The sequence below is a fragment of the Cannabis sativa genome, chromosome 4 (genome assembly GCF_029168945.1).
Source record: "Cannabis sativa cultivar Pink pepper isolate KNU-18-1 chromosome 4, ASM2916894v1, whole genome shotgun sequence".
Taxonomy (NCBI): Eukaryota; Viridiplantae; Streptophyta; class Magnoliopsida; order Rosales; family Cannabaceae; genus Cannabis; species Cannabis sativa.
The window spans coordinates 35,301,692-35,325,796 of NC_083604.1; the positions used below are offsets into that span (position 1 = coordinate 35,301,692).

The 24,105-nt window shown below is 33.4% G+C and overlaps 1 protein-coding gene and 1 non-coding gene across 2 annotated transcripts; one reads left to right on the forward strand and one right to left on the reverse strand.

The window, feature by feature from the left end:
• Positions 1-11,455: 11,455 nt before the first annotated feature.
• Positions 11,456-13,339, reverse strand: LOC115713165 (uncharacterized). The gene is made up of 4 exons (XM_030641653.2): positions 12,509-13,339; positions 12,023-12,335; positions 11,703-11,909; positions 11,456-11,652 (listed from the first exon to the last, which is right to left on the reverse strand). The coding sequence occupies exons 1-4, from the start codon at positions 13,337-13,339 to the stop codon at positions 11,456-11,458; spliced, it is 1,548 nt and encodes a 515-aa protein (XP_030497513.2).
• A 58-nt stretch (positions 13,340-13,397) lies between these two features.
• Positions 13,398-13,504, forward strand: LOC115715409 (small nucleolar RNA R71). The gene has a single exon (XR_004011282.2). It is a non-coding gene; the product is annotated as a small nucleolar RNA R71 (small nucleolar RNA).
• The last annotated feature ends 10,601 nt before the right edge of the window (positions 13,505-24,105 follow it).

Below are 24,105 nucleotides of genomic sequence, written 5' to 3' on the forward strand. Positions count from 1 at the left end.
ATTCTTGATCTACGTATTGGAAGCTCGGTTATATAGACCCATGGTCCCCGCACTAGTTGAGATAAAATTGCTTGTAAGACTCATGTAATTGGTTTTGATTAATCAATTATAATTCTCAAATTAGACTATGTCTATTTGTGAAATTTTCACTAAGTAAGGGCGAAATTGTAAAGAAAGAGTTTTAGGGGCATATTTGTTAATTATGATACTTTGTATGGTTCAATTAATAAATATGATAAATGACAATATTATTGAATAATTATTTATAGTTATTAAATAGTTAGAATTGGCATTTAAATGGTTGAATTAGAAAATTGGCGTTTTTGAGAAAATCAGATGCAGAAAAGATAAAACTGCAAAATTGCAAAAAGTGAGGCCCAAATCTACTTTTATAGGGGCGACCACTTTTGTAGGAACTTTAAACTGATATTTTCATTATTTTAATGCCAAATAATTCAAACCTAACCCTAGTGGAATGCTATAAATAGATAGTGAAGGCTTCAGGAAAATTACACTTAAATTTTCTAATTTTTCATTCAGAAAAAAACTGAGCCTTCTCTCTCCCTATCTTTGGCCGAACCCACTCTCTTTCTCTTCCTCATTGAGATTTCGAAATTCTTAGTGTATGAGTAGTGCCCACACACAGCAAGTGATACCTATATCATAGTGAGGAAGATTGTGAAGAAAGACTTTCAGCAAGAAGGAGTTTTAGCATCAAAGATTCAGAGAAAGAGATCCAGGTTCAGATATTGATAATGCTTTGCTACAGAAAGGAATCAAGGGCTAGATATCTGAACGGAAGGAGTCATTATATTTCGTTGCACCCAATGTAAGGTTTCCTAAACTTTATATGTGTTTATTTCATCGTTTTAGAAGGTTCATATTTAGGTTGTTAAACATACTTGTGAGTAGATCTAAGATCTTGGTAAAATAATTTCCAACAATATGTTGTGTTGATTTGGATGGTTTCATGTTGGTTTATGTGCTTATGTGATGAATGTATATGTTGTACGAATTTTTTCCATGAAAAATATATATATTTTTTTGAAAATATTTTAATTGGATTCCTTGTGAAAAATTAAGCAATTTTCGTTTTTACGGAACTTGATTCTGATAAAAATTGAGAAAGTTATGAATTTTGGAAAAATCAGGATTACATTGTGTCGAGTGGGTGCTCGTGCACTCGGACTCGATGCCCATCCGCGCACGTGACACACCCATCCGCCCATGCCTACCCTTCATGCGCCGAAGAATGCCGCACATCCCTCCGTGCCATCACCTGCTCCGCGCGTGTTTTGGGTGTCATGCAGCCTCTGGAGGCTGCACGTGCAGCCTGTTGGGCAGCCAGCCTCCCAATTTCGATTTTTTTTGGGTTTTTCCCCAAAAATCAAATTTTTTATGAGATTGTTTCCCAAAATTAAATTTTTCCAATTTTAGATTTTTCCAATTTGAAATATTTCCAATTTTAAATATTTCCAATTTGAAATATTTTTTTTTTAAATATTTTCAATTTTAAATATTTCCTATTATGGTCAGATTTAAAAAAAAAAATAATTTCTTTAATATTTATATATTATTTAATTATAAGATTAGATATTTTGATATTTAACATATTTTAAATTAAAAGATAACTTTGTCTTTTTATTTAAAATATTATATTAAAATTATCTTATATGACAAATTAAATAATTAATAAATTTGAAATTAACATAGATATTGTTATAGATATACTTACCATAATACTTTCAAATTCAAAATTTTTTATTTTGTTAAATATTTAATTATTTATAAATTATAAGTTTAAAAATGATATTTTTCTATATATATCATTTTTTTCCTTATTGGAAATTTATGAATTGTATCTTAAATATTTAAATAACTTAGATATTTTGTAGAAATTTGAATATTGCTTAATTTGAGATATTTTGACATATAATTGTGGTAATTATTATTTATTTATTATTTTATTCCTAAAAGAATAATTACCTAACCAAATCTATTTTAAAATTTGTTTATTTTAATTAAATTATAAGATTTGAAAGTGATATTGAAGATTCTTTCTTTCAAATCATTGATCTTATTTGATATTTAATTTAATTTGATTCAAATAAACCTAGATATTATAAAATTAGTTTCCTTTATTTTGAGATTTTAAGGTTTGTTTTAACAACCCTAAATTTTTCAAAATTTAGTTGGTTAGTTTAACAATAATAATTTAATTATATTAATATCTTATTTCACATCTATTACATGGGTAATGTTTGTTTATTTATTTATATTGTTTATTCAAAAAAAAATTTAACAAACCTATTATTTATCTGATCTAAATTGCTATGATTAACTTGTTGACAGATCCAATGATCTGATTTTAATCATAGTCCAATTGTCAATAGATCTTATAAATAATTTGTAACAGGTAAATTTTGTACTTCTTTCATCTGTGTAAACCTAGTAACATGATAGGGCCCCTCCAAATCATTTGTCTTGTGAGAGCCTATATGTTGTCTATTGGGCTTAGATGCATCTAGGAAGCCCATTTAAGTTTTACTAAGTAAATGGACTAGGTTGCTAAAATAAAATTTGACATAAGTAATTTTATTTAGGCCCAATTAGATTTCGGCTTATTCAATGAATAACAGTTATTTATTTAAAGCTTAAATTCCTCTCTTTTGGGCCTTGTCTGAAAGTTGGGGGCCAATAGAAGTGGGTACGACATACTGAACCTAGCTCCCCCTCACATGAACTACCCCAATTGTGAAGGCCCATTTGCCTTATTTAAATAATTTTATTAGGTTAATTATATTAGTCTAACCTAATTAAAATTGAATTAGCAACATAATTAACTTTTATAATATATGAAATTTATTTCTCATTTAATATTTTAAATTTAATTTTAGAAAAATACTTAGTTAATGATATATATTCTAGATAGTTATTTCTAGTACTAATTATTATTTCTAATATTAAATAGGAAAATATCATTGATTGTGAAATTAATTGTTTAATAATTAATTTTGGTACAATCTAAGTTTAGTATATTTTCCTAGTATTAAACTATAATTAATAATTAAGTTTCCTCTATACTTAATTATTTATTTCATGAATTTAATACATTTAATTAAATTGAAAATTTCAATATCCAAGTTGATTTTCATCATGATACTTAAATATTGTTATTTTCATGTCATTTAATTAAGTTGAAAATCATCTTAAGTTTGGAATCTTAATTCAGTATAACTTAAATCTGAATAATTTTCAAAATATATTTTATTTTATTTTATTAATCTCTTTCCCACAATTTCGAAATTGCATTTCTTTAATGTAGAAAATTTCGAATTTTATTTGAAAAATAGATTAAAGTTGAAAATTATTTATTTTAATTTTGGACCAACATAAATTAATGATTTTTTCATTTAATGATTAATTAAAATAAATGAACTGAAATATATTATAATTAGAAATTAAATTAATTATTCAATGAAAGTGTAGATAGATATTATCTGTTATGCTTGAAGTATTTTTCTAGTGTATATAATTAAATAGAAAATTAATATTTAAGTTGATTCTTAATCATGATACTTAAATATTTGAAATTTTTCTTAAATATTTAATTAAATAGGAAAATTATATTTTTGTTGTAAATTAATTTTATTAATTAATTTTGGGCCAACATAAAATTAAGATAATTTTTCCAGGATTTATTTTTATTTTATTTTAAAGCATTTTCGAAATTAGTATTCTTATAAACTTCTTTTTTCGGAATGCAATATATATTTATAGAAAATTAAATTTGAGTTGTAAATTAATTTAAATTAATTTTGAAACAACTTAAATTGCATATTTTTCTAAATATTAATGGAAATTATTACTAAGATAGAAATAATTCACGTTATTTTCATATCCATCTAAGTATAATTTATAAATATTACATTAAAATTTATATTTAGAGTTTTTCATTTAGTTGGAAATTTTAATTAAATAAATATATATATATTTAAAATAAATTAATTAAAACAAGTTTCAGAAGAAAATACAACTTTCATTAACTAATGAGCTTTATTATTAGGATATTCGATCTCCATTGTTTGTTTTACGTAGATATTGTTTTAGTGAGTAATCCTCCCTAATGAAGGAACATTCATTAGCAAGTTTAGACCGTTTAATCTCGAAAGATAAGTAATCATGTAAGTTGTTTATATAGTATTGATCACCCTAATGATGGCGACTGTATAAGACTTGCAAGAATATGAAACAATGGTGGAAGCTCATAAGATAGAATAGCCTTGACTCTCGCCTAAACGGGACAACGCGGATTCCAATCTTGATCGAATAAAAGGTTGCTAGAATGTTTATCATTTTAGATGAGCTGACAACTCTATTCAATGGATGGTAGCTTTGACTCTCGCCTAAACGGGACACTGATATCAGTTTGTTGAAGACCTTGGAAATTATTTAGGATTGTATGTTTTAGTATTTTCACTTATCATTCCTACTTGCTATGTGATTAATAATTTCTGAATTATGTATGAATTTATATTGAACCATGTTATTTTCTGTTATTAAATTGTAGTTTAATTTCGAATCTTCATTGTTGATCTAACTTGGTTTGTTTTTCTAATGAGATAAATCCCTAATGGATTTTCACCATTAGACTAACATAATAGTGTTAGATCTCGAAAGATAAGTATTGTAAATGCAACATCTAGTTGTTCATCAATTGATAACACCTTAGACTAGTATTTACAATATGAAACAAGAAGATTGTATAAATAAGATTACTTTGACTCTCGCTAATCGGAGCATCATTAAAATCTTATTTAAAACAAAATTATCCTAATTCCTCTTAGCTTATTCATTTCGAATTAGCTCAATGACATATCATTGGATGAATGATCTATAAATCATATAAAGTCATTCTATATTTTCTCTTAAGAAATTAAATGACGAATATGATTATATTCCTGAAATTCTATCCCGAAATGATATAAATTCTCGATCTTAAAATCTCCTACTTGTATGGGCAAATCAACTTAGAGTTAAATTAGTAGTGGTGGTCGAAGAAAGAATTACTCATTATACAGTTACACTTTAACAAGTGTTTCATAACCATTTTCTATCAATGGATTCAAACTATATGAGTTTAGTATTCTGTGACCAGAATCCACTTGCACTATTCTAAGAACTCTTTGATGTAACTAAACTTAGGTCATCAAAAGATACAACCACATATTTTATAAATCTATGGCATTTGTATCTTGTTCATATTGGTTTTGACAAGATCATTCTCTGCAAAGAGTTAATATGCCTATATCAACTAAAATTAAGTTCATCTCATTCGCAGATGGATGTACATTCAGGGGTGGATATGAGTTTTCGTTGTATTCTTAAAACGATCACTCTAGATTTTACCTTATGCAAAAAGAAATTTGAAATGTTTGAAAAAATTTCATGAATTTCTAGCAATGGTGATAAACCATTAAGGTAAGTGGTTAAAAATCTTGCGAACTGATAAGGGTGGAGAAATAATTAGTAGATATGCAGTTCAAAGATCATTAATTTGATTTTTGAATTATATCCAAACTTATTTCCCCAGAAATTCGAGTTGGATATTGATAATTAGTTACTAGTCGTTGCCTAAATCCTTCTATGGTAATACAATTTCAGAATGATGCAATGGCTGTATAGTTAATGTAAATCATTACTAGATTCATGGATGACCTAATCAAAATCTTAAGAAAAGCTAGAACCGTTAACCATGGTTTGCATGTTTGTTCGCTATTCTAAGTGATTAGGGGTGGAACATCCCATAATCAATAGATAAGAAAGTGTTTGTTTAAACAAATACTACTTTTCTAAGAAAATGACTAAGTCTGAAAATAAAGTAGCAAATAAAGGAGATATTGTTTCTTGATTCCAAGAGTGTTCTATCATCTTATTATGATAATCCCACTACCTCTGTTGTCTTGTCACAACCGAAGAGGTCAATAGCATTTAGTTTTCTTAGACACAATTCACGATACCTTGTCGTAGTGGGAAGGTTTCTAGGAACTCACCTTCTTATGACTTGGAAGACACTAGTGATTAAAATCCATTGTGAGTTTAAACAAGTAATGGATTGTCAAGATAAGAAACTAAGAAGAAAAGCCAAGAGAACTATAGTTTGATCCGTTCACATGGAGTAACCTAAAGTTTTCTATTACAAGGACATAAAAGGAAATTTTCGTTAATAAGTCTATTCAATGGACTTAACAAAACTTCCTATTTCTAGTATTATAGGTTTGAGTTTATCAAAACCTATGGCTTATGGTATACCTGGTAATGACTTACTCTAATGCAAGCAACTTACTTTAGTAAGATGTTGAAGCATTTTCTTTCCAATGACAATCTATAAAAGCTTCACAACTTCTAAGAATAGATTTTATTTATCTAAGGAAAGTCTCAACTATTCCAGAAAAGATAAAGCCATGAAAGAATTTCTTAAATCAACAGTGAGATGTCTCAGATATGCTTTAGTATGCCTTAGACCAGACACTTGCTGTTGAGTGGGAGTAATGAGTAGGTATCAGATTAATCCAGGAGAGGAACATTGGAAGACAATCAAGTAAATCTTAAGATTAAGAAGAGGAACTATATGTTAGTCAATAAGGGTGTGTTTAAAACTCTTAGACTACACCACATCAGATTTCAAGACTTGCCTTTGTGCTAGAAAGTCTGCTGATAAAATGGTGATTACTCTGGGGGTGGACTAGTGAATTTAGAGAAGTGTAAAAACCTATCTGAAGTCTCTTAGTCTACCAGAAAGAGACTGAATGTTAAAGTTGCAGGAAAGGTACTTATTCAGTCTAAGGAAAGTTCTATACATTTGTGGCATTGTTCCAACTTGCCTTAACTACTAGTGTTACTTCCTGAATAACCAAAAAGTAGTTGCCAAAAGTGTAGAATCCTGTATCCCAAGAGAGTAGACATATAGAGAGGAATTTCACATTATCAAGGATATTGTGATTAAGGAAGAGTAATGGTGGAGAAGAGGTTGTGTTTAATTCAACCTGTCAGATCCTATTACGAGAGTTTACTACTATTACACTTGATTTGTATATCAAGGTGTTGAGATTATTTGAAATGCACATTTTGTTTTATATTAGTGCAAGTGGGAGTTTGTTGGGTTTTGTGCCCTAAATAAAACTCATTTCAATATAATAAGATTTACTTATTAATAAAGATCAGAAATAACATTTTATGTTGCATGGTTCACATGATTTATTTCATGATTATATATATAATGTATCAATTCTATTTATGTCCAGAACATATGAATTTGTTAAAGATTATAGTGTTGTCAGCACAGGGGAATATAATCTTAATTATATGTTCAAAAGTTTATTCCCTGATTTTTCAGAACACTGGATTTGGATTTACATGGTATAATCAGCGATAGGTATTCTTACACCTTGGAAAAGTGTTATGTCCTTTCCAGGACATTGGCAAAGTCTACCAGTATCGGATGTATGGACTATACATCGGAAGGGAGCGATATTGAACTTTGATTAGATATATAAGAATTTACCGTAATATCAATTCAATTCAATATCACCTGTTGATCCTAGATCCAATGATCTTAATCCTGATACGATTAGGTTCAATCTCAAGAGTGTTATTTGTGTTATTTGATTTGTTAGTTAAGTCTACTTTTGGGTCAGGGTGTTTCGTACATTTTGGGAACACGGTAGTGCAATTGAGTGGGAGCGCTAACATAAATATGGAATCTGTAGCTTCTATCTGGCGAATAGTAAGTAAACGATGATTTCCTTCGAGCTTAACCAAACGAAAATAAATTGTGGAGTACTCATTTCACTTAGCTGAAATATCATTTATACAGAGTTAAGTGTTTTAAGGATAAAATACATTGTAGGGTGTTACGGCAATTTAATCCCTTTACAGTGTAAATCATCCATATAGAGGATCATTGATCAAATTAGGATTATAACAATTAATAACTAATGACGTATCTATATCGTGGAACATATAGAGCATTCTATATGACTGAGAGTGCAATTCCAAGTTCTAAGAGTGGATTCAATAAGGAATTAATAAGTTAGGAAATTTACTTGGTAAATTCGGTTCGACTTATTGGAAGCTCGGTTATATAGACCCATGGTCCCCATACTAGTTAAGACAATACTGCTTGTAAGACTCAGTTAATTGATTTTAATTAATCAATTATAATTCTAAAGTTAGACTACGTCTACTTTATGAATTTTCACTAAGCAAGGGCGAAATTGTAAAGAAAAGAGATTCTAGGTTTATTTATTAATTAAAATACTTTATATGTCTAAATTAATAAATATATAAAATGACAATATTATTTAATAATTATTTTTAAGTTATTAAATAATTAGAATTGGCATTTAAAAGGTTAAATTGGAAAATTGGCATTTTTGCGAAAATGGGAATGAAAAATAACAAAATGGGAAAGTTGCAAAGTGAGGCCCAATTTCCTATTCTGACCGCCCACTATGCATAGGCTTTTACCATTCAATTTTTCATTATTTTAATGCCATAAAATTCTAACCTAAACCTAGAGGGCATTCTATAAATAGAAAGTGTTGGCTTCAGGAAACTTATGACTTTCATGACTTTGCACATTGTTTCCTTCAGAGAAAAGCTTTGCCGCCCCTCTCTCTCTTTTCCTCTCTAAAATTTCGAAATTCCCTTGAGTGATAGAGTAGTGCCCACACACATCAAGTGGTACCTCAATCATAGTATGTAAGACTGTGGAAAATCAGCATCAAAGAAGGAGAGAAAGAGATCGAGATTCAGATCTTTATAATGCTCTGCTACAGAAAGGAATCAAGGGCTAGAGATCTGAATGGAAGGAGTCATTATATTCCGCTGCACCCAATGTAAGGTTTTCTTAAACTCTTATGTGTTTATTTCATTGTTTTAGAATTCATATTAGGATGTTAATGAAACATACTTGGTAGTAAATCTAGATCCTGGTAAAATATTTCCAACAGAAGCTTCCTCTTCTCACCTACTTTGTCTATAAAAAAATTAAACTGCTTGATGACCCAATAAGCTCTATGTTCTAACTCAACAGGTAAGTGGCATGCTTTTCCATACACAAGTCAATAGGGCGACATCCCAATGGGTGTTTTATATGTAGCCCGATATGCCCTTAATGCATTAATGAGTCTTAAAGACCAATCTTTCCTAGTTGGATTGACCGTTTTCTCTAAGATGTGTTTAATCTCCCTATTTGATATTTCGACTTGACCACTAGTTTGTGGGTGATAAGGTGTAGCAACTTTTTGTGTAATACCATATTGTTTCATTAAATGCTCAAAATGCTTATTACAAAAGTGTGTACCATTACCACTAATGATAGCACGTGTTGAATCGAAACAGGAAAAAATATTTTCTTTCAAGAACTTAAGCACAACTTTATGGTTGTTTGTGTGACATGCAACAACTTCAACCCATTTAGACACACAGTCAACTCCAAACAAGAATATACATCCAAAAGAGTTAGGAAATGGTCCCATAAAATCAATGCCCCAAACATCAAATATATCTACAATCAGAATAGGATTTAAAGGCATCATGTTTCTTTTAGTTAAACTTCCTAACTTTTGGCATCGTTCACAAGATTTGCAATAAACATAAGTGTCATGAAAGATTGTAGGCCAGTAGAAACCACATTGGAATATTTTTGCAGCAGTTTTCTTACCACTAAAATATCCTCCACATGCATGATCATGACAAAAATATTTTATTTTAGATTGATGACAATTTGGAATTCATCTTCTTATGATTTGATTAGGGTAGTATTTAAACAAATAAGGATCATCCCAAATGAAATTTTTGGTCTTAGAATAGAATTTAGATTTATCATCTTTAGACCAATGAGAAGGTATTTCACCAGTAACCAAATAATTCACAATATCAGCATACCATGGCAAAGAGGATACATGCATGAGCTGTTCATCAGGAAAAGTTTCAGTGATAGGAGTGGACTCATTAGCAGTTTCAACAACTAATCTAGACAAGTGATCAGCAACAACATTTTCAGATCCTTTTTTATCACGTATTTCTAAGTCAAATTCTTTTAAAAGAAGGATCCAACGAATTAAGCGAGCTTTAGAATCTTCTTCAGACAGGAAATATTTCAATGCAACATGATCAGAATAGACAATAATTTTAGATCCTAGAAGATAAGATCTAAATTTTTCCAATGCAAAAACAACAAGCAATTCTTTTTCCGTTGTGAAATGAATCAATTGAGCATCATTTAAAGTTTTGCTAGCATAGTAAATCACATGAGGTATTCTTTCAAGACTTTGTCCTAAGACATCACCAATAGCATAATCAGAAGCATCACACATAATTTCAAAAGGAAGACTCCAATCACGAGGTCGAAAGATGGGTGCAGTGGTCAAAAGAGTTTTTAGTTTATCGAAGGCAGCATGACATTTATTATCAAAGACAAAAGCATTTTCTTTTCCAAGTAAATGACATAAAGGGCGTGAAATTTTGCAAAAGTCTTTTATAAATCTTCTATAAAACCAGCATGACCTAAAAATGATCTAACTTCTTTTACTGTTTCTGGAGGGGGAAGTTTTGAAATAAGATCTACCTTGGCTCTATCAACTTCTATTCCTTCAGATGAAATTATATGACCTAAAACAGTTACCTTTTTAACCGTAAAATGATATTTTTCCCAATTAAGGACCAAATTCTTTTCTTTGCAACGAATTAAAACAAGGGAAAGATGGTGCAAACATTCATCAAAAGAGGATCCAAACACAGAAAAATCATCCATAAACACTTCAAGATTTCTTTCAACCATATCAAAAAATATTTCCATCATACAACTTTGAAAGGTTGCAGGAGCATTACAAAGACCAAAAGGCATGCGACGATATGCAAAGGTTCCATAAGGACAAGTAAAGGTAGTCTTTTCTTGATCTTCGGGGGTAATGGGGATTTTGTTATATCCCGAATACCCATCAAGAAAGCAATAATAAGCATGGCCAGGTAGACGTTCAAGCATTTGGTCAATGAAGGGTAAGGGGAAGTGGTCTTTCCTTGTTACATTATTCAACTTTCTGTAATCTATACACACTCTCCACCCAGTTTGTATTCTAGTAGGGATCAACTCATTTTCCTCATTTTCAACAACTGTAATCCCTGACTTCTTAGGAACAACATGAATTGGACTAACCCATGAACTATCAGATATAGGGTATGCAATATCTACATCTAACATTTTAATTACCTCTTCTCTTACTATCTCTTTCATGTTTGGATTTAATCGTCTTTGGCATTCACGAGAGGTCTTTGCATTTTCTTCCAAATGATTTCTATGCATGCATATGGTTGGGCTAATTCCTTTAATATCTCCCATGGTCCAACCTATGGCTTCTTTGTTCTGTCTAAGGGCATCTAACAATTTCGTTTATTGCTCTTTATCTAAATCAAATGGAATGATGACAGGGTAAGTATTGGACTCTCCTAAAAATGCATATTTCAAAGATTTTGGTAAAGGCTTAAGATCTAACTTTGGTGGCTTAGAAATTGATTGAACACGTTCTAATGGTGAAAAAGGTTCAATTTTGGTTTTCCAATGTTCAATGTTCATTAAAGGTGCAGACTCTAACAAAAGATTCACCTCATCAAAAATTCGTCAATATTCAAATTCATACCAAAATATTTTGCACATTTTTCAAATGATTCATTTCCTTCTATGTCAAAAACATTTTCAATCATGTTCATTTCATGTATTTCTTCACACTCAACAGACTTGGCAATATTAAACACATTCAATTCAATAGTCATGTTTCCAAAAGATACTTTTAACACAGCATTACGACAATTAATAATTGCATTAGATGTAGCTAAAAATGGTCTACCTAAAATAATAGGTATTTGAGCATGAGGATTTTAACAGGTTGAGTATCAAGAAAAATAAAATCCACAGGGAAATAAAACTTATCCACTTTAATCAAAACATCTTCTATAATACCTCTAGGAATTTTCACAGAACGATCAACTAATTGAAGTGTTATAGAAGTTGGTTTTAATTCTCCTAGACCAAGTTGCTTGTACACAGAATAAGGCAGTAAATTCACACTAGCTCCTAAATCAAGTAAAGCCTTGTTAATAATGTGATCACCAATGATGCATGAAATTGTGGGACAACCAGGATCTTTATATTTTACATGAGTTTTGTATTGAATTATAGAGCTAACTTGTTCAGTTAAAAACGCCTTTTTTGGAACATTAGTGTTTCTTTTTATAGTGTAAAGATCCTTCAAGAATTTTGAGTAGGCAGGAATCTGTTTGATGGCATCTACGAATGGGATGTTTATACTTACTTGTTTGAAAACTTCTAAGATGTCACTATATTGATTTCCTTTCGTGATTGGAAGTAATCTTTGTGGAAAAGGAGCTTTTGGAATAGTAGGAAGAATTGGAACATCATCTTTTGGTAAGTCATTTATATTAGAACTTTCAGGTTGACTCTTTTCTTTTCTTTATCTTTCTCAACTTGAGGTGTATAATCAGGTTTCACAATATTCTTTCCAGACCTAAGAGTTAAAATAGATTTGGCTTCTTCATTGTGACTAGGCATTCCTATTTCATATTGACCTTTCATATTTGGAATGGGTTGGCTAGGAAGTTTGCCTCTTTCTCTTTCAGTGACAGTAGTTGCAATTTGACCCATTTGAGTCTCGAGTTTGGCAATAGATTGAGACTGATTTTGGAGGATTTGGTGGGTAGATTGCATGAACTGTTGTAGAGTGTCTTCTAAAGAAGGTTTTCTTTGTTGAGAGTAAGACTGGTTTTGTTGGGCATGACTTTGGTTCGGCATGTTAAATTGTTGCCCTTGGTTGATTTGAGGCTGATTTTGCCTCCAAGAAAAATTTGGATGGTTTCTCCAATTAGGATTATGAGTGGAGGAGAATGGACTTTCAGAAGTCTTCCCATACGAATGTAAAGCATTGGCTTCTTTAGAAAATGTTTCATGGAAAGAAGGACATGACTGGGAATTGTGACAACGACATAAAGAACAAACATCTTTCTTAGATTGCACATGATAATTCATAGTTTGACTTATTACTAAGGCTTTTACTTTTCTCTCTAATTTTTCAATTGATGTTCTTATGTCAAAGTCATTTTTTACAACATATTTTCCTCCCCTCTTTGGTGAACTGTTTGATCTAGACCTAGGATCATAATAATTCCACTGTTGGGAATTAACTGATAACTCTTGAAGAGCATCCCATGCTTCTTGCCCTTGCAATTTAGAAAATTTTCCAATATGCATAGATTGAATCATTTGTCGATTTGTAGGGGTTAAACCATCATAAAAATATTTTACTAATCTCCATTTTTCAAAACCATGATGGAGACATTTTAATAATAAATCTTTGAATCTTTCCCAACATTCATAAAACTCTTTATTATCCTTTTGATAAAATTCAGAGATTTCTCTTCTTAAATTATCAGTTTTGGACATTGAAAAAAATTTAGCCAAGAATTTATTAAGAAGTTCTTCCCAAGAAGTTATAGTTCCATTAGGGAGAGAGTTTAACCATGCCTTAGACTTATTTTTTTAATGAGAATGGAAATAGCCTAAGTTTGACCGACTCATCAGAAAAAATTTGAAATCGAAAAGTTGAGCAAATTTCAAGAAATTCTTTCACATGCATGTAAGGATCTTCTCTATCTAACGCATAAAATGATGGAAAAAATTGAATAATTGACGGTTTTAGCTCAAAATGGGTAGCATCAGTAGCAGGTAAAATAATGCAAGAAGGAGCATTACAAATAGTAGGAGAGAAATGTTCAAGAAGGGTTTTTTCTTGCAATGCATTTTCAACAACAGGGGGATCCATTATGCTTAAATTTCTACTAACACTTTCAATGTCAAACCAATGTAGTCTTCTTTTAGCAAAACGATTCTTTGAATCACGTTTCCAATGATGCATGCAAATTTCACACAATACTTAAAAGAAAATCACAAGAGTCAATTTTTGATGTGGAAGATTAGTTGAAACTGCGACCACAGAGCGTACTTAGAGTGATATATATATATACATATATATTTTTGTTCCTTTTAACAAAGCAAAAAGAAAATACAAACAAAATAATGAAAATATGAAATAAGAAATAATAATAAAAGCAAGAAAAAAAAATCCAGAGAATAGGAGGCGCTTATGCCGTCAACTATAAAAATGACAATAATATAATATATAAATATAAATATAGTATATATATATATTTAGACGGAAAATCGACCCAATTATTTTTTTAATAATAAATATTATATATATATAAAAATATTAGGTAGTAGGACCGACCCAAAATGATTTATTATTATTTTTTTTCTTTTTTTTTCTTAGACAATAAAGCAAAATAGAAAAATAAAATAACTAGTAGAAGAATTTTACTAATCTTGAGATAAATATGTTTCTCTTCTTACGACTCCCCGGCAACGGCGCAAAAAACTTGTTGTACACCCAATGGTGTGTTTTAAATATTTATACTCGCAAGTGCACGAATCAGATATGGAATATAGTATTCATGTAAGTACGAGATCGAACCCAAAAGAGTTGATTTATATCTAAGAGAGACTTTTTAAACTCAAAATTAATTAAACTCTAACCTAGCTCCAAATAATTGATGAGATTTGTTTCATAAAAGAAAAGAAAACAAATAAGATTTAAAATAAACAAGGTAAAAGGGATTTGATGATTGAATGGTAGAGGAAAGATTATTAAGACTTTAGAATCCACAATATATATTAATAATATTTAATAGTGTATTGACTCCCAAGTTTTCTTGATAGTTGAACTCAATCAAACTATCATTTTTAAAATATATTTTCCATTTAAGCACAAAGTATTTTCATAACATAGGAATTTTCTTCACTTATAAAAGTATAATTTCAAAGCATTAGTTGTGAAACAAGTTAATGAAACTACAGCAAATCAAAGATATTATTTTTAGGTAAAAATATAATTTTTATATTCAAAGAATTAGGTGTGAACAATCTAATGAACCACACTTAATCAAAGTAAATTATAATTTATGCACAATGAAGAACAAAGTGAGAATATGTGCTAACAATCCAAAATACATGATATTAAAGATGAAAGACATACTTGAAGAAGAAAATTCCATAAACTTTAAAGCATAAAAAGGGAAATCAACACACCATAAGTAATATTTAGTTACATATTGCTTCATCTTCCATCTTAATAACCTTAAGAGGTTTAGAAGCTCATAACTTTCTTAGAATAAATATTACAAAGAAATACATTCTAAGAAAGAGAGAAAATGAAAGAAGAGTAATGGAAGAGGATGTAGGATGTGGATGGTTTAGATGGTTAAGGTGTGGTGTGTGTTAAAAGGCCTCCAAAACCCTCTATTTATAGCCAAAGCGAGTGAATGAAAATAATTAAATGAGGTTGGTGGGATATGAGAAGGGTAAAAAGGTAAAATAAAATGTCCAATTTATTGGGTGAGAAAATAGTGTGAGATGGAAAAATGAGCCAAAGAAATGCAAATGGTAGTGTATATTTGAAATTGGTATTTTAATCTCATTTTGGGGACACATGGCAGCAACAAAGGGCTTCAAAAAGGCGGGTTGGAATGAGGAGCTGACAAATGGTGAGCGTGTGGAGCTTCTGACAATGGTGGCCGAAGCAGGGGGTGCTATGTGGCACGCTTGAGGAGGCTAGCGTGGGGGACATGTGGGGTCCACGCGGCTAGAAGCTAGGAGGAAGGACAGGGAGAACAGAGCTTCACGCGGCCCTGTCTGTTAGTGAGACTCACGGGTGCGCCTAGGCTACAAGATCATGCGCGGACGACTATGATGAGGAGCTTGCTGATCCGTGCGAGTGGCCTTTGCCTGAGCTGAATTCTGATTTTTACTTTTGAAATTTGAAATTTGGCTCCACTTCTTCACATTTTCTTTAGTTCAACTCTAAACTTTTGCCAATAAATACACCTTAAAATACCAAAAATTAATTAGAAAATAAATATAAAATTAAAACTAACGAAAATAAAATACTAAATAATAAAATTATTATAAAACACACAAAAAACGGTAAAAATAATATTAAGTCTAAAAAAATAAAAAATACTTAAAAACTTAATAAAATAATTAAAAAGTCAAGAACTAATCTAATTTTTTCTTATAAAATATGGTAAAATAACTCTATTTTGTAGAGTTATCAGTTCACCTTTTCGACCTTGGTCAGGGCAAGGTTACAGCGTTCCCGTGCAATTTTCTAATTCCCTTTTAGGCACCCTACCCCATTTTTTCTTGTGAACTTCATGCACAAATGAAAAACTGAAGTGATAGTTTTCAAGTCATATAGGGCTGGTCGGCCTAACATGACATTGAAAGCTGATGGAACATCTATTATCAGAAATTGTGCCATCATAGTTATGCTCGTCGGAGTTTGCCCAACAGTGAACGGTAGATGGATTTGTCCCAAAGGTGCAACACTTTGGCTGGAAAAATCATACACCAATTGGCTATAGGGGATTAGATCTTTAAGTTGGAGCCCCATATTCTCGTATGTTATCTTAAACAAGATGTTCGAAGAGGCTCCATTGTCTATCATGGTCCGGGCCAATGTTTTGTTTTCTATCGGTACTTCCATGACCAAGGGATCATTGTGCGAGAAGTGGACGTGGATAACATCTGCTTCTATGAAGGTTATAGTGGGTTCTCCTACCCATGGTATTTTTGGCTTTCTCTCTTCTACGGCGAAAACTATTTCCTTCTGCTCATGTTGTAAGGCTCAAGTATACTTTTCCCGAGCTTTTCCCGTGTCTCCAGCTAGGTGTGGGCCCCCAATAATGACTTGTAAATGCCCGTCCACTAGTGGGGGCATTAGTAGATCCTGATTATTATCTGTTTGGGCAGCCCGTTGATTCTGGTCGGCATTGACATATTTCTGCAAGTGCAGATTATTCTTTCTGATTAAGAATTCAACTACCGCTTCAAGTTGTTGCGCTCATTCATTTCGTGGTCGTAGTCTGCATGAAAATGGCAGAACTTGGACGTTTCTCTTTTACTTACATCCTTATTCATAGGAGCAGGTTTTTTGTACGGGACCATTGATTGAGTTGTTGCGTAGATCATCTCTAGGTCGTCAGTTAGGACAGAGAAGGCAGTGAACTTGTAGGCATTTTCTCTGAGGGTACATTCGGTAGTGCCCGTGAACTTTTCCTTTTTCCCGTTGCATTCCCTACCATTGTTATTGGACCTTTACCCGCTCAGAGTTGAGCTGCAAGGGTATTGTGTACTCTGAGCAGGTGCTCCTACAGAGAAGATATATGGCTAGCCCTGCTTACGTTCAATGATGTCCACTCGCCGAATGGCCTCCTCGAGTTTAATAAACCCATCTGATCGGTCTAGAAGTTCTACCATAGACCCCACGGGGCCACATCTTTTAATGTCCTTCTACAGTTCTCCAAGTGGCTCAATGCATCCTAGTATAGCAGCCACCCTTCCCTCCTCGGTTAACCTTGCAACCTTTGTAGCCTATGTCATGAACTTGCTTATGTAAGCTCTGAGGGGTTTTCCTAGTATTTGTTTTATCTCGACCAAATCTTTTAGGTGCGAGGGGAGTTGACGAGAGGAAGAGAACTATGCATGGAATTCTGAGGAGATGGCTTTCCACGAATTAAACCTCCCTAGTGATAGCTTGAAGTACCATTGTTGGGCAGCTTCTGCAAGTGTAGCAGGGAATATCCTACACCATACATCACCCATACTCCCTGCAAGTCCATTTGCATATCAAAATATTTAAGATGTGATAAGGGATCTTCTTTCCTTGTATACATCTTCCAAGTCAGCATCTTGAATTTCAGGGGTAATTCAAGTACATCGATCTTCGGGGTGAAAGGCGATCCTCGTGCTTGGTCCATCTTGAGATCAGTGAGTTTTGGGTCATTTAGGCCTTGAACCATATTTTTTAGTTGATCCAACTGTGCTTGCACAGATGGATGAATTGGTTCAGCCTCTTCACCGACCCGTGTCACGTCAGGATCTCTTGGAGCTAGGTCCTGGATGCGGATACCTGGTTGAGTAGCTGGTTGAATGTATTGTTCGTCTAGGCATCTCCTTCTATTCAGGTCAGCCCTGAGGTCGTGGGTCGTGCCCAATCTATTGAATACCGAGGTACCAGGTGGTCTCGATGTTTGACTAGTTTGGTCGGTGGGTTGACCAGAACTATCACTTTGGATGATGTTATTAGATATAAGTCCACCTGAAGAGCGAATAGGTAGGACCTGACCGTCTACCACTTGGCCCACGGGTTGGACCTAAAACCGGGGATTGGACGATTGACCATTATGAGTTTGGGCAGTATGCCCAGCAACAAATTCTTTTGTGCCGCCCAGTCGGATACTGGATGGAGTAGCTGGTTGCTGATTAGCAACCTGGTAGGCTCTCCGTATTAGTACGGTAGCCTCTCTTGTGTGGTCATCGATGGCTACTTGCTGAGCCTTGAATGTTTCCATCTCCCTGTCCCTCCACTCAATGAACTGGCGTCACTGCTCATCGAACGCAAGGTTTATGGCGGCACGGAGATCCTCCTGATCATGATGCAGTGCGTTATTATGGCCTTGTATAAGTCCAAGGGCAGCACGGAGGTTTTGGATCTCACTGTCATCCCCCACCGTCCGCTGAGCATTGGTGGTGGACGGGACTCCAGTGTTAGGAGTGGTTCGATCGGCTGCAGAACTGGTATTCCCAATCTCTTGCACACCCAGTGCGATCCTAACCATAGGTCAAGTTACACCATGGCCCACCGTAGGTGGCTGTGTGTTGGCCTGCTCAAGATTGGTCCCCGATGGTATCCTCGTGTTCCCAGGGGTTTGCACAACAGGATCTATCACCATTGCGTAACTCTGATCCACCAGGCCTCTGCGAGTTTACACCACCATTTTGTATGCCTGTTGAGACTTAAGACAAAGAACAAACTTGGGTTGTTGCTCTCAATGAAAGCACCAAATTATTGACCTCGCTTTTAGTCAACGACAATGAGTCAATTATTAAGCGATTAGAAATGTGATAAAAATAGAGCAAAAAACCAATAAGCAATAAAGAAAACCAAATTTTGAAGAGGTTCAGTCCCATTATTGTGGTACTCCCCGTAGATTGTATTAACTTGAGGACAACAAACACAGTGTTTCCTCTCTTAAAGCTCTTACAATAGAATCTCTGAGTATTTCTCTTAGATCTCTCTTTACAGCAATTCTTTCGATCCCTTTCACAGTGAAGCTAGATCACTATTTATAGGGCGTTAATGCATGAGGGAAGGTTTTCTTTTTGCTTACAATGTCTATAATAGGAAGCAACATTCATTATATAAATAGAATACCCAAAATAGGGGATTGGGACAGCCTGCCGTATCCCTCTAATTCAATCCCATGATTGTAGGGATTGTCTTCGTGCCTGGACTCCATGATATCATTCTAAAGTAGTCAAGTCCTCGTAAATAGCTCAGAAAAACAACTTTGCTCTCTGCTCGAGTAGTCTACCCTTTACCCTGCTAAGGTAAGTAGACGTTGTGCATGCAGATGTGCTACTTGAACTCTGTTCGGGATATTCATCCCCACCAAGGTGCAAGGAATGTTGGACATATGTCACTCGTATGTGTTGCCACGTCATAGTGCAAGAAATGGGATAACAAGTAGAAATTCAAATTTCTCTTTATTATTCGTCATCAGATAAAAATTTAATGATTTAATAATTTTAAATTAATATATAGTTAAATTTGTTTAGTAACTATCAATAGGTAATACTCATTGTTAGAGAGTCTCACATTGTTAATGTGTGGAAAAGTAAAAGAATATATAAGATGAATGGGTTTCTCCTCCCATTGCCAATTGGTTTTGAGATGGAACCTCATTCATCTATCCCAAATTCTAACATGTTATCCAAGAGCTAAAGTCAAAAAAGCCACTTGTGATTTGGGAATAGTAAGCCAAAAATTAAAAAGAGCCACCAAAAATACTACTTGTTTCCATTTTCAATATAACTTATTTGCGTTTTCAGTATGAGTTGTTTCCATTTTTTATGACATTTGTTTCCATTATAGTTAAATACTACTTGCATTTTAATGTTAAATTGTTTTTATTTTTAATAAGACTTGTTTCCAATAAAATAGCTACAGGGGAGGTTAGAGAGTCCCACATTGCTAATGTGTGGAAAAATAATAAAATATATAAGATGAATGACCTACTTCTCTCATTGCCAATTGATTTTGAGATGGAACCCCATTTATCTTATCCCAAGTTCTGACAGGACTCATTAAAAAATGTTTCGTATATTGAGTTCTTCATATAGATTTATTATTTTTCACTACTACAATATGGGCCTTTAGCTTCCCTTTTTTTAACCCATTTTATAAAAAGGGAAGCTAAAGGGTGTGAAAACACCCACCTGATTCGAAATTGACATTTAGAGGCAATTTTTTGGTAAAAACCGTAGGTATATATATTAGTAAACCCTATCCCGTCGGTTGGAAATTGGGAATTTTTAAGGGTTTCTGGGAGACCTTATGTCGTCGGTTCCTAGCAAAGAACCGACGGCATAGGGTCTCCCAAAGTATAACCTCTGCATCGTCTTCTTCTTCCTCACTTCTTCTTCTCCAGCATATACCAGCCACTTCTACAGCAGAGAAAACCCACGAAAACCCTCGCCAACCACCTCTAAAAACCCCCATATCTTTCTCATTTCTTCACCATTTCACCTCATTTTTGTCTTAAAAGTTTTTATTTTCAATATCTAATCCCATACACTAAAAAAGTTTTATTTTTTCACCCATTTACACTGTACCCGAACCTATTTTAAAAAAAGGTGGTGGTTTAACTCCGACCACCGATTTTAGCAGAGAAATCGTTCAATCTCAACGTTCATTAAGGTATAAATATGATTTCTGTTCATTTTATTAATGTACATTGGTGTTATTTCGTTTTGGTAAATTTTTTTTAGGATTTTTTCATTTTATTAATATTATATTGTGTGTGCTATAGGTGGCCGGATTTTTGGTCGCAATTTGTCGCCGGATTGCGTTTATAAGGTAAATATTTATTTACTTGATATATAATATATGTATATATTTTTTATTTTATTATTGAATATGTGTGTATATGTATTGTGTATATACTATTTGTGTATTTGTATTGTATATATATATTTGTTGTGAATGAGAATGAGAGGTAGTAGGAATTTAATTAGTTTAGAGTTAAAGTTTTTAAAATAATGGTAGTATGATATTTAATTGATTATATATGTATATATATGTATATGTTATTTTTACAAAAAACTATGGAAATTAGTAACTAGTAACTTGCTACTTTGTTTAATAACTAGTAAGTAATTTAATAATTAAAATTTTAATTTGGTTGTATAATGCATTATGTTATAGGTTGTGTGCTAATATTTGAGAGTCGATCGACATATTTCGGTGTTAATCGGATTTGCAATAGGTATATCCATCCGCTAACCTTTTGTTATTATAATTAATTATCAATGCATACTTAGTTGAGTTTGAATATCTTAAATATTCATCCGTAGTGAAGTAGGTTCTGCGAATACATGTACTGCGGTCGGATTGGTGGATAAATTTTGTATTGTTTATGTTAGTTTCTTTGTTCTGTATTGTTATATTTGTTTTGTTTGTTACTTTAGGCACTTTTAAAATTTTTGGGAACGTCCAATTACAGCCGTTATGCTGCCAAAATTTCGGTAGAATTTGGATCAAATTTCGGTAGAATTTAGTGTTAGTAGCATGATTATCAATTTTGTTTGTTAATAGTGTAGATATGGCAAACTCGAGTTCAGGATCTGATTCAGACCCAGAGGCAGAGTGTCCAACAGTAATACCTACAAGAGGGCCTACTCAAATGAATAAAATATCCAAGCTAATGGATCAAGGCAAAAGAGTGGCCCTTGAGGTTAATGACAAAGGACAATACTGCGGGAAAAGCTATGCTAAGCTCGTATCCACTCTAGGTGTTAGATGCCTGCAGACGATAGGGTTGTCCTATAAAAACTGGAAAGAAGTCAACCCGACTCTGAAAAATAAAGTTTGGAACGACATACAAGTAAGCTGTTATTTGTTAGAATTTTGATTTGTTTTTCTATTAATTCAAATGTTCACTCTAACCGTTTTTGTTTCCCTTCAAACTAGACGGGGTTCATTGTGCCGGACTCCTTCAAACATGATTGTCTCATCCTAGCTGGGAAGTTAATGAAAGACTTCAACAATAGGATGACAAAAGACATCATAATGCCCGTGTTGCAAGAGAAGGATCTGGGACAACTGGCACAAGTCCCTGAAAAGCACCCCGAGATCGACGCTGCTGATTGGTGCACTTTTGTTGAAAGTCAACTAACTCTTGAATTTCAGGTACGCTAATTATATTAACACTAAGATAAACTCTTAAATACAAGTACATGTATCTAATGTATTTTTTTGGCATTGTAGGAATTGAGTAAGGTGCAATGTGAACGTTCATCGAAAATTCAATCCAGACATCGTAGTGGTCGGAGTGGAATGGTGAACGTACGGGAAACTGTGGTAAGTAATGCTTAAAATTTAATGTGCTATAATTTGCTATCAAATTTAATTGGTACTCATTTAATTGTTATAACGTGATGTAGAAAAAGGATCTCGAAGTTGCAGATCCCCCCCGCCACTGTGTTTGGATTAAATCTCGCACCAAGAGTCGAAAACTTGTCACTGATTACGACAAGGAATTTGCAGAGAAGATAGTAAGTATATATTAATCCTTAATTCAGTTCTACTCATGAGTTAGTGTATATAATTCATATACTAATTGCTTGAATATATGCGTGCATTAGACTCAATTAGAGGAGAAGCTTAGTCAGGGACAAATTCAGGTCCAGGGCCAAAACGATATCCTGACGGAGGCGCTCGGAACACCAGAGCATCCTGGACGTGTCAGGGCTACTGGGTATGCTATTACTTGAAATGTTATTTATTTAGTTACACAAATAAAATCGTAGCTAATTTGCATTTTATGATTTGTAGGTTCCTGACCAGGGCATCTCAACTGTTCGGTAGGAAGAAAAGGGAAGTGTCTGATGTTGTGGCTCGACAAGTGAAGGAGATTGAAAAATTAAAAGCCGAAGTCCAATCCCTTAAGCAGCAGAGAAACGCTGCCGAACAAGAGGAAGAAGGAGAGGTGGCTGGTGAGGCGTATGTTCCACAACCATACGCTCCTCAGGATGAGGTAGAACCACAAACTTATGCTGATGAGTTTATTTCCCTCAACGACCAGGGTATCCTGTACAATTTCGATGACCATGCGGCCCTTAATCAGCAAGTACATCTCTGCTCTGACAACATCGGCAACATTGTGGCCCGAGGGTATTTGTACGAGCATGTTGGTATAATCCAAGTTCACTGCCAGAACTACGATGATTCACATGCCCGGATTATGGTTTCGGAAATCCTGCAAGAGGACGCTGAAATCCCAGTCCCAATTGAAGAGTGCAGATATGTTAGGGACGTATACCAGATGTTCCTTCCTTGGCCTAAACACTTAATTCTAACAACCGAGGTAACTTCTCTTATAAATTAATTATTAATGATTAGTGGAGTTTGAATATCTTCAATATTCATCCGTAGTGAAGTAGGTTCTGCGAATATATGTGCTGCGGTGGGATGGATGAACAAACTACTGTTATATATGTGTTATTTTTCGTTATACAGGCATGTTTAAAATTTTTGGGGTCATTCAATTACAACCGTTATGCTGCCGAAATTTCGGTAGAATTTGGATAAAATTTGATATATATATTATGTTCTGTTTTGTTTAGGGTCCACTCGCTCAACCGCCCTCAAGACGTGATGCGTCAAAGGGGAAAGCTCCGATGCTTTCTCCACAAGGCCGTGGTGCACGGGAAGATGACTTGTTCACAAAAGAGAAGATGGCGTTGATCCCTAATTCGCCAAAATGGATGATTCATGAATTCCTGAGGCTCAAAGATAAACGTGATATAATCACAATTCCTGTCCCCCAAGGATTCATTGCACCACGTACCCA

Coding starts and splice junctions, on each gene's coding strand:
- LOC115713165 (XM_030641653.2), bottom strand. CDS start 13,339: ATGATTCAATCTATGCATATTGGAAAATTTTCTAAATTGCAAGGGCAA. Junction 11,910..12,022: donor TTCTGTGAAAATTCCTAGAG/GTATTATAGAAG, acceptor CTATTATTTTAG/GTAGACCATTTTTAGCTACA. Junction 11,653..11,702: donor AAAATGTGCAAAATATTTTG/GTATGAATTTGA, acceptor ATCTTTTGTTAG/AGTCTGCACCTTTAATGAAC.